The following is a 12,153-nucleotide window of genomic DNA, read 5'->3' on the forward strand; positions in this document are numbered from 1 at the left end:
AAAGTCCTAGCCTGTTCAACCTCCCCCTTTAGCTCAAGTCCTGGCAACATCCTCGTAAATCCTCGCTGCCACCTTAACAGCTTAATGATATCTTTCCTATAACAGGGTGACCAAAACTAATTGCTGCAATGTTCCGCATATTGATTTGTCTTGCAGTTTAGCTAGCACTATTATATTTATCTTATAATGTCACTGCTATAATTGTAGTGTATCTCACCTTATCAATGAAGTCACTACTCTTTTGGTGTTGCACAAATAAACTGTCTGCTCTTTTGCCAGGAGTCTCGCATTGGACCCGAGGTTAGTTTCCAGCTCTATCGCATTCAAAGTTCCCCATACAAGCCCAAGGAGCAGTTGGAGACCCAGCCCATACTGTCTCCCACTGCACCTCTCCTGTTGCATGAACAAGCGGTAGACACAAGGCACCAGGTAGTTTGATTCAATGATTCAATGATACCTTATTGTTATGTGTACCTGGATACAGTCAAATGCTTTGTTATGCATACAGCCTGGTAAATCGTACGGCAGACCTCACCAAGGCAGTACACAGATGTCGCCATGTTTTGACATCGACAAAATTGCAAAGGTTCACCGAACAGTAATATCCATTACTACCGCCAGGCCCCACATTGTACTCAGTGTTCCCACCTGCTGTGTCCCCCTACATTCTCAGCCTTACTGTTTATATAGATGTGGATTCGTCTAATGTAGCTTAACAGAATCGACATAAAGTTACAAACATAATTTTCATATTTTTTACTTAAATTCCTCATTTTTTTAAATCATTTTGCTGCTAATGACATTACATGGTTTGGAAATGGCCAATGACAAGGGCTCTTTTCCTTCATCCTAAAGATCATAATGTGGCGGCTCCCAAGGGTCGTGCCATCATACTGTCGAACCCCTCGGCACGGGAGTGGTTCAGTCCGGAGGCGGCCCTTAGCCAGAGGGTTTAAAGAGGGTTTGGGTGCCATCTTTCTCTTGTTTGGTCTTCCCTACAACCGGGAGGAACATAATAAAAGGTGCCTCTCAAAACACTGGACTTCGTGCTTCCTTTTGAGACCCACGCACTACAATAACATCAGTTTGAGTGTGCGAATTCCCTGAATTTTTAACACGTTGCAAATATGACTCTTCCGTCAAGCACAAGATAATCATATCTGTTTGAGCATGCATTACCAAAGATATTTTTTAAATCTATCCCAACCCAATTAATGGCAACATTTAATCTGTGTAAGGCATTAGTAAATTTGTAAAATGGGATCGAGGAACTGCTGAAAAGTGAGTGTAAATGAGCAGGATGGAATATATAGATCGGATTATTTTTATAAATGGTCAGTTCCAACATTCAGGATTTAATTAAATGACATTGCATTATCATTGAGCATTTAACCAGCACAGTGTTGTTTAATTAAACATCATTATCACTTGAGTTGGAAACTCGCAAGTAATCATAAAGGTTAAATCAGTAGAGGTTCTTCCTTTTAAATTAATTCAACACTTTGAATATCTTGAAGGTGGCAGAGAAGAATTTATACCTCTGGGCAAATAATTAAATAAATTACAAATGCTACCCTTCTTCTCCTCACTATTATAACAGCAGTTCAGATGGCCTCTTGGGGGTATTGGTGTGATTAAAAAAAAATAGCTCACAGTAGGAAAGTTTTACAAGATTATTACAATTAACACGTACACAATGTGGGAAAAAAAGCAGGTTTGAAACAATAATGGTCTTTCTCTTCTCAGGGGGCTCCCACTCGATACATGGCTATGCCAATGGCTGGATCGCTGCCTGGTTGTGATTTTAACTGTGCAAAGAAGAACAACAACCCTCCTCCATTTTCCCCTTTGTATAATTTGCTGCCAGATAAGCCAGTGGGATATCCAATGTGACCACTTCTTATCCGTCTCTGTGCAAAGGCCAAGTATCCTGTCACAACACATCTGGAATACAGATCCGAAAACCAAAACAATTAGACTTCAAGGAACCGTTCATGTTTTTGTACCATTGTGTATAGTCGTTACTAGAGAGAAGATGGCCTATGTTGCATCGCACATGATTTTTACTTTATTTTCCTTCATTGTAAAATAATGAACGTTGGACTTGCTCTCACATATTTACAATGTTGCACAAATTCAACATCTATGCCTTGAATTTTTCACCGTAGTCTGATATATGTATTGATATCACTTTGTTAGACAATTGTATATATTTATATCATACAAATTGTATTTTTCTTTATATTAGCTACTGCAATAGAATTCACATAAAGATCATTTCCAGTATTATAGTTAAATTTGCAATAGAATAGAATGAATTAAAACACCCTATTTTAATCCTGCTTGCAATGATCATTTGCAACTGATTTGGCATTGCATCCATTAGGAGCAGTGCACTTTACAGGCCAGTCCACCTTCAGTTTCCAAAGAACGGAATCATTCAAATGTGTACTGACTTCCATTGGTTGTAAGTTTCAGGATTACTGTGCCAGTTTATCTGGAAAGCCCCTCTGGTCAGCTTCTCACTTCCCTCACATAGAAGAGTCCATCCAAACCCCATCCAGTTCATATCATCCAGCCCTGTGTAAGTCGGCATTGATTGACTTCCAATGCACTAACAATTTAAAAATTACAATCTTGATTTTCTTCCCGTCTCCAAATCCCCATATCATCAATCTGCCCCATCACCCTGTAAAAACTTTCCATTCTTCCACCTATTCTCTCTTGTGCATCTCCTGCTTTGAAGGTAGACACACAATGCTGGAGTAACTCAGCGGGACAGGCAGCATCTCTGGATATAAGGAATGGGTGACGTTTCGCGTCAAGACCCTTCTTCAGACTTCCAGCTTTCTTTGTCCTACCATGGTAGCCGTGCATCCCAGCCGTCTGGTTCCTAAGCTGTGAACTGTCTCCCTAAATCTCATCCCAAACAGCGAGTAAAATATATCGCCCAGTGATTCCACAGCCAGGTTCATATCTGCAGTCTTGCCTCATTCAGTAGTGAATGAGCAATGATATAAGTAATGGTCACGTCCATCCTCCGCAGTAGCAGAGTTGAGTACACGAGTGTTTAAGGCAATCTTCATCTGGAAGTGTCAAGTGGCTTCCGTCTCGATTTCCTGAGATCTCCATTGTTACAGGAATCAGTTTCCAGCCAAGTCAGTTTGTTGCATGCGATGCAAAATGCTCCAACGCTGCCACGATCAAGGGACAAGACAACATGAAGAAGTGAAAAGATTATGCATCAGAACCACTTATCGCGCTGACTCCTCCCTGACAATTTGGGAAATTGTCCAGTGTAGCACTGCCAGTGTATGCCCAATTAGCAATGCACTTTAAGTGCCTTTAATCATACACCAAATGACACTCAATCACCAATGTCCTGTTTGGAGATGGTCATTTTGAATTTTGCTAGGACATTTGGTTCCAAATGTTCTCATATCTTTGGTCCGTTCATGGAATAACTTGGATCTGGTGTTGGGAAGGCAGCAAAGAATGTTCCACAATGCTCTTTCCAGATGGAAGCCTGCTGCTTGCTGTCAGTTACATACTGTAGGAAGTATGAATGGTAAGTTTGCAGATCACACAAACATTATTGGCGGTGTTGAGAATGTGGAGGATAGTCTTCAGTCACAGAATGATATTGATGAGTTGGTGATATGGCAGAACAATGATTGATGGAAGTTACACCTGAAAAACGAAAGTTGATGCATTTCAGGGAATTTAAATTCATGTAATTAAATCATATGGAATTTCAAAGGAAAATAGTATCAATGCTACTGTATTGTAAAACTCCATGAAGTCTACTAATGTCACCAGGGATGGAGATAAACTGTTATCTACACCTAACACCTGAAGCCAAACCATCTTGAACGGCTAATCAATGATCTTTCTTCCATTATAATATTGTTCACTGATTTTGATGCTTTGGTCAGGAATGTCAATGGATTGGACAATAATGTTGTCCATGCCTGTGTACAACTTACTGTGACACTTATGAGGTGTCTTGTAATAAGATTTACACCAAGGGAACCAGGCCATGTATATACTCTACAAGAAGTCAAACATTCAATGGTGTTACTATTGCTAATCCCACCCCGCACTCCTCCTCCACAACCCCCTCACTAACATTCTGGGGTTGACAAGAAACTCAACTGGATCAGCCATAGGTACTGTGACTACAAGTGTAGACCAGAGGCTGACCATCCCGCAGCACTGGTTAAAGGTGTTTCCAATGTAAACATGATGGGCTTGAGACGTGAATACTTTGCTTTTGACTGCTTGAGTGCAGTGACGTTGAAGGATTTCAATGCCAATTTAAGCAGGCACTTGTCCACCAACCTAAATGTTCACTCCGTCTGGCACCAGGGCACAGGTTCTACAGCATGTGCCATCTATCAAGTGTACTTAATCAAACTAAGGCTAATCTGAGAAACCAATTACACCCAAGGTCAAGATCCAACCCAAGTCTCAGGCAAGTGAGGCAGCAGCTCTACCAGCTGCCCCAGTGTGTTGTACTAACTTTCAAAGCCCCATTAGTTTCATGCTTGATGTACGAGCATTGCAGAATGGAACGGCTTTATGAATTAGGTTTCAGATCTATCCTTTGCAGCTTTTATGAAAATTATTGGCTTAACTTCAAGGGGTCTCATGGAATAGCACAGCGGCACAGCGGGTAGAGCTGCTGCCTCACAGTGTCAGAGACCAGGGTTCGATCCTGACCCTGGGTGTGATCCTGACCTCAGGTGCCATCAGTGTGGAGTTTGCATGTTCTCCCTGTTGCTACGTGGATTTCCTCCAGGTGCTTCCCATATCCAAAGATGAGCAGTTTTGCAGGTTAATTGGCCACTGTAAATTGCTCCTAGTATGTAGGGAGTGGATGAGAATGAGGAATAATGTAGAACTAGTTTGAAAGGGTGATCAGTGGTCAGCATGGATTCAATGGGCCAAAGGGCCTGTTTTCAATCTATATCTCTAAACAAACATCCATTCTGTAGAACTGAAAGTGACACTTCCCTAACTTTTGAATTTCATCATGTAATATTAAATTTGCTGTGTCTCTTTCATTGAACAGATTCATATTATAGAAGCTTCTTCTAGTAGGACCAAGTTCTACTTCATGTTAATGTTAATTAATGCAATATTAAAATCAAAGATGGAAAGATTTGTTTTTTGCTGAATGTCTCATTTTACTGCACATCAGAAATGGTGGAACCAGTTATAACATAACATATACGTTAAATATTATTTCAGAGAAGTAAATATTCTATAAAAGCCCATTTTTCTGCTCCTCGATTTTAATCCTTGCACTGCAGGTAATTACACCTTCAGCCACGGAATGAAACGTCGTGTTACCTGGCAATTATGTGATTTCCAAAATGCCTTTAATATAGCAAAATAGGTTAAGCTGCTCTGTGTGAAGGATTGGCAGCAAAATACAAGGAGATTTGCAGGGAGGTGACAGAATGTTCAAGGACGTTTGCTGCAGTGTGTCTGGTGGAAGGAAGAAGTGGTAGAGGGGTTTGGGGAATGAATTCCAGAGTATGAAGCCTTGTTAGCTGAAGACTCTGTTATCAAATTAATGGCTCCGGAGCTCCAGGAGTGGACCAACTTTGCAGATGCCCCACCCCCACCCACACACACTTACCGGGCGCAGGTGGGCATTGGGGAGTCTGAAGACGTCTGCCATGGTGCAAGCCATCTGGAACTTGGTCATCTGCTCATTGCCAGACCAGTGGAAAACCCCACTGACCGAGGAGTCCAGTAGGGAGGTATTCCGCATCAGCAGAGGGACCGCACAGTAAAGCAAAGCAAGATTCCAGCTGTGATAGTTTACAGTCAACTGTTCTCCCTCTACCCCCCCATCTCTCCCCCTCGCTCACTTCCCCACTCCCACCCACCTCCCCTCCCTCTCTCCCGGGTGGGGGAGAGGGAGGGGACCAGGGGTTGGGGCTCTACACCCTCAGGTGGTGCTCGGACAGCTGCTGACACATCAAGGCGCGTGGATGGGGATTGAGTGATGGGGGGATGGGGGGTGAGTGATGGTATGGGGAGGGGAGGTGAGTGACGGGGTGGGTGTGAGCGTTGGAGAGGGAGGGGAGGGGGGGCACTGACCTGTAGCCATCGCTCGGACAGCTGCCGGCACACCAGGGCCACATCGGCCACGTGGGTGGGGTAACGTTGCTGCCAGTGGTCTACACTGGCCATCCGCTCGCACCCCTGCACTGGCCCGAAGAGGATGGTCACCGCACTCTCGCCCCTTCATAAACCTAGCCGCAATAACTGTAAACTCAAAAAGATAAGGTAATTTACATGAATCGTCAACCGATTCTTCACCATATCCTGAACAAAAGATTGCGAATCTAATTAAGTTAGTCCCAAAAAAAATCTTTGCTGAATCTCCTCTAATGGTGATGTTGTTGACTGAATGGGAATTGTGCCAAAATCAGTGTTCTTTTTCTTTTCCTTTTAAAGTGTGAATTTTGTTGGCAAATTGAGAATAATAGTGTTTAATTGCACTGTGCATACCTAATTTATAACACATTCTTACGTTAAGTGTGTAGTTCCTCCATCATTATCATGATAGCAACTAACAATTCATCTTAAATTACTCAAACCCCAAACCTTAACAATAGATGAATTGTATACATGAAACTTAATCAGCACAAACAAGGAGCCGGAACTTGGAGCACAAAGAAACCAAACTTCTGAAACTTCAACGGGTTGATCAGTGTATGTGAGGGGAAAGGTGTGGTTGATATTTCGGGACGAGAATCTGCAACAAGACTGAGAATGTGAAGGGGAGACAATAGGTGCAGGAGTAGGCCATCCGGCCTTTCGAGCCAGCACCGCCAATCACTGTGTTCATGGCTGATCATCCAAAATCAGTACCCCGTTCCTGCCTTCTCCACGTACCCCTCGACTCTGCTATCTTTAAGAGCTCTATAGGTACAATGCAAATCTTGCTTGCAGCAGCATCACAAGGCTAGGTTTATGTCCTGGAAACATCACCATAAATCCTCTCTGTAGTTTTTCGACCCTAATGGTAACTTTCCCATTGGAGGGTGGCCAAAACTGAGCACAACACAAAGTGCGGCCTCGTCAACGTCTTGTAGCATAACATGCTAACTTCTACACTCAATTCCCTGACTGATGAAGGCCAGCACGCTTTCTTCACTGTCCTATTTATCTGTTGCCACTTTCAGAACACTATGTACCCCCGTTCTCCTAGATCCCTCTGCTCTACAACACTTCCCAGGGCCCTACTGTTCACTGTGGAGGTTATACCCTGGTTTGATTTCAAAACTCACCGTTCCACACAAATCCAGGCTAACTATCGCTAATGAGTTCATGCTTTTCCAAATGCTAGTAAATCCTGTCATAAAAATCTTCTCCAATAATTTCCCTACCACTGATATAAAGCTGACCAGCCTGTAATTTCCTTGATTATCCCTGTTGTCCTTCTTACACAAAGGAACTAACGTTAGCTTTTCTCCAGTTTGTTGGCACCTTGCCTGTGGCTGAAGAGGATGACACAGTAAACATCTCAGCAATCACCTCCCTTGCCTCCTTCAGTATCCTAGATAGATCCCATCAGGACCTGGTGACTTATCCACCTGAAATGTTTTTCAAGACACAACAAACTCTTATTAGAGACATGTCCCAGAACATGAACACACCCTTTCTGATCTCCCCAACAATCAGTCCTTCTCCTTCGTGAATTACTTAGCAACAACCTTGTTCGTTTCCTCTGGCTCCTCACACATATATTTCCTCCTTTGTCCTTGAGTGGTTCCACCTTTTCCCCAGCTACCCTCTTGCTTCTCATGTACATCCAAGATGCCTCCCAATTCTCCTTGATCCCACTTGCCGAGGATATTTCATGGCCCCGTATAAACCTCACAATCCTTTGTATTATCCCATTTCCTGTATATTTCTAGGGTGCCTTGACAAACTTAAGCTTCCTAAACCTGACATATGTTTCTTTGTTTCTTTCAATCTTACAGTATCATTTGTCATCCAAGGTTCCCGAACTTTGTTATCCTTAATTTTCATCCTCACAGGAACATGCTGGTCCTGATCTCTAACCAGCTGGCCTTCCTCATTACAAAACGTCCACATGTCAGATCAACTCAATAACAACTTAAACATGTGCCATGCCAGCAGGCCAATGTTATCCAACACTCATTAATTCTGTCCGTAATGCCCATTCACTGTTGGGCAATGACCTTTGTGTCCTTGAATTTAATGCAGATAATTGCATTCACAACCAATTTTTTCCTTAAACTTAATTCACAAATGGCTTCACCTTCCCAAAGCCTGTAAATAGCATCAAACATACCTATTGGGGGGGAAACAAGTAAAAACATTAAAACATTGTGAGAAAGTAAAGCACCGCAGGATAAAAGTGTTCTAAGCATTCCAATAAATTTCAGCCGGGGGTTATTTCATATCCTGTGCTGACTGAGCTTCCAAAACTCTCAATACAAATCAGCAATAAGAAATCTGACAGAAATATAATTGATGTGTGCCAGGCGGAGGTTCGTATATTTCTGCATTAAGTGAGGTTTTCCACAGAAGTAGGATCCAACTGACAAGAGGCAACACCATGAAGTTAGCCCTGCCAGGTCGACAGCTCCCTCCAATGCTGTGTGCCAACTGTGCCCATGCACCCGGCCTTGCTATGTTGTTTATGTTTCACTCGATTAGACCAACACACCCATTTTTATTAGCTCGACCACTGATTAACATCAGACCCCAAATGTCTACTAAAGAAACACATTTTCAGACTTGTATTAGCTTCCAAATGTATGACTGTGAAAATTCAAACCATACTGGGGCTGTGGACTAATAGGAGTGTAATTTACAATGTCAGTGCCTCCAGTAGTGTTTAATGTGCAGCCAGCACACTGTGATAAATTATAGACACCATAAAGGGGTGAGAATTGCAGATTTTATTCCCATATATGTACTTTTATTATCAAGGCTGTAAACTCAACAGAATGTTTCAGTTTAACGGTTTCTTAATTATTTCCAAGGCGGATGTTTTTATGGTTCTCATATGGGGATCCATTAGGGACACAAGATGACAACGTATGCAACTGGCTTCCTATACACAAGCCGATCCAAATGGTCACCCTGGTCCATAAAGGTCTGGCTCCTTTCCTTCACCAAGCAGCTTCTGCACAAAAACTCGCATTGACGTTACTCTGACTGAGTTCTACGCCATTTCTCTATGACCTCAGGTATGTGGCTTCCTTTATTTCCCACTCTCCGATTATTTCCTGGAGTCCCTCGCCAACCACACTCAATTCACGTTGACTGAACTCTACTGCGCTTTTATAAACCTTATCCCCATGTCCTCTCCAATTGCATTCTCAACCTTGCCATCTTAAAGCCTCTATTCATGGTGATAGCTGCTGCTGGTGTCTCCCTCACCCAGCCCCTTTGCACCTTCAATGTCCTTCCCCTCAGTATCCAGTCTCAGTCCCATCCCGTTATTGCCCTTCAAGAGGTTCCCCAATGGGCAGAGCACCCTTATGTCAATTGTATTACACACAGCTCTGTTACTTTTGTATCACTGGAGCTGCATGGAGCACAGCCTTCTGCATCTCTGCCAACTGCCCATGTTTAGCTCACTAGCAGTGATAACCCTGACTTCCTTTTCCTGATCGCTTGTCATCACAATTCCTGCCTCCTGCACTCTCAATTCTAACAACACACGATCAGGCTGGTGATTTCTTCCACTCTGGATCTAATCTGCTTTTATTCTCCACCCTAACTCAGCTCTGAAACTCTGTCTCTCTTGCTTCTCTTCCAGCTCTCCCCTCCCAACCCCCACCCCCACCCACAAACTGCACCTCTAGTCTCAACGTGAGTGTAATACCTACCTCCAGCTAGCTTGATCCCATTCCCACAAACCTTGCTTGTGACCAAAAGCTGTAATTGGGTGGGTCAGCAGTTCAAAGAAAATAAGAAACGGAATCAATGGTAACCATTATGCCCTTCATGTCTGCTTTGTCATCCAGTAAGATCATGGCTGAGAACTTGCCTCTGTGCCAGTTTCCTGTAATTCCACAACTGATCCCTGCTAACTAACATTGTGATTTCAATGTCCATTTTCCCTGTCTTAGTCGAGTCACTTATCAGTAGAAACCCATCAGGTATTTGTTAGATGTTTCAACTAACTCATTCTTAGCAGGGACATGGAACTGCAATATTCCTCCTCTGCGCTGTGCTCGAATCACATTAGAAATATAAGCTCCTGTGCTCCATCAACCATCAGGCTCTTGAACCACTCTACACAACTCTAACCACAAGCCTCTCTCAACACTGAACCACCGTGGACTTTGCATTGATGTGGTTGCTCTTCATTGGTTTTTGAACAATTATGCTTAGAATAACCAATCATTGATTGTACAGTATATTCACTTCTTGTACGTGAAAATTCTGTTCAAGAGTCTTTTTGAGAGGCACATGGGTGTGCAGGGAATGGAGAGATCATGGATCATGTGCTGAAGATATCGTGGAACGAAGGACCTGTTCCTGTTTTCTGTTCTATGTTCTAAAGTTGCAGAAAAAAAACTTTAAATTTCCTGACTCATATCCAGTACAAATGACAAATAAATATGCTTGACATGCGAATCACATGTAGGCTACTGGTTTATTGGCATCAAAGGAAGGCAGCTGTAGATCAAAGGGCCTAGAGATGCAAGGCTTGGCAGTTCTCTTCCTCAAAACACAATGGAAGCAGAGCCTTTGAATATTTTAAGGTAGAGCTATATCGATATTTCATGAGTGAAGGGGGGTTATAAGATTATCATTGGGTAAGCAGGAATACAGCATTAAGGTCGTGCAGAGTCAAGGTTGCAATCAGCTAGACCACAATTTTTTAAAGTGGCAGAGCTGTCTTTTGTGGTGAACAGTTTACTGCAGCTCCTAATTCATTCGTTTTTAATTATCGATTCAGCAGTTCAAACCTTTGAATACTTTTACTCTTGTTTTTTGATACAATTTTGATACAATATAATTTTGGATTTAAAATATCTTAATTACTAAGAAAAAGCAGACAACACAAAATGACCTCTGAATGATTTATCAAGAAAACCTGATGGAATTATTTTTACAGAGAATTTTCTTAGTGTGAAATATCAATGTTGTTAGGCAGAATTTTATAAGAACTCAATGTGGTGCTGAATTTATTGCTACTCACTGCTTGCTTTTCTGGAAGACACTCTGGTAGACTGTTTGAGTCACACAGTAGTTGGTGTGGGTCAATGCTTAGTCTCCACAGAAGTCTGCACTACCTGGAAACTCCAGCCAACACTAACAACAGTTAAAGCAATATTAAAACAATGTACACATCAAGCAGATATCAAATGAAGTCTTGCTGGGTAAACGGTCTCAGCTTGTGAACTAAATCACCATTGGCCAAATAAATGGCTAAATAATAGACTGTCATTAAAAATTACAGGGCAACTTCTTGCTTTCCCCCACCTTCCCCTCCCCTTCCCAGCTCTACCACAGCCTACTGTCTCCATCTCTTCCTATCTTCTCCCCCCCCCTTCCCCCCTCCCACCTCCACATCAATCTGTAGAAATCTCGACCCAAAACGTCACCTATTCGTTCGCTCCATAGATGCTGCCTCACTCGCTGAGTTTCTCCAACATTTTTGTCTACCTTTTTTTATATTGATTGATTGATGGCAGACAAAAATACCGGAGAAACTCAGCGGGTGAGGCAACATCTATGGAGCGAAGGACATAGGCAACGTTTCTGGTCGAGACCCTTCTTCAGACTGATGTGAGGGTTGGGAGGGGAGGGGGAAGAAGAAAGGAAGAGGCGGACACAGTGGGCTGAGGGTTAGCTGGGAAGGAGAGGTGAAAGCAGGGACTACCTGAAATTGGAGAAGTCAATGTTCATCTTCCCATCTCCTCCCTTTCGCTCCCTCCGTAACTCCCTGGTCAATTCATCCCTTCCCACCCAAATAACCCCCTTCCCTGGCACTTTCCCTGGCAACCGCAGGAAATGCTACACTTGTCGCGTTTCCTCCTCCCTCGACTCCATCCAAGGACCCAATCAGTCTTTCCAGGTGAGGCAGAGGTTCACTTGGACTTCCTCCAACCTCATCTACTGCATCCGCTGCTCTAAGTT

General features: G+C 42.9%; 1 protein-coding gene across 1 annotated transcript in view; it reads left to right on the forward strand.

Moving 5' to 3' along the window:
• Nucleotides 1–5,143, forward strand: part of LOC129703295 (transmembrane protein 255B) — a 72,950-nt gene extending 67,807 nt beyond the window's left edge. Inside the window, exons 8-9 of the mRNA XM_055645649.1 lie at nucleotides 280–429; nucleotides 1,747–5,143. Coding sequence (XP_055501624.1) covers nucleotides 280–429; nucleotides 1,747–1,893 — 297 coding nt within the window. The 3' untranslated portion in view covers nucleotides 1,894–5,143. The remainder of the gene's footprint in view (nucleotides 1–279; nucleotides 430–1,746) is intronic.
• The last annotated feature ends 7,010 nt before the right edge of the window (nucleotides 5,144–12,153 follow it).

This window comes from Leucoraja erinacea, chromosome 14, assembly GCF_028641065.1.
Source record: "Leucoraja erinacea ecotype New England chromosome 14, Leri_hhj_1, whole genome shotgun sequence".
NCBI lineage: Eukaryota > Metazoa > Chordata > Chondrichthyes > Rajiformes > Rajidae > Leucoraja > Leucoraja erinaceus.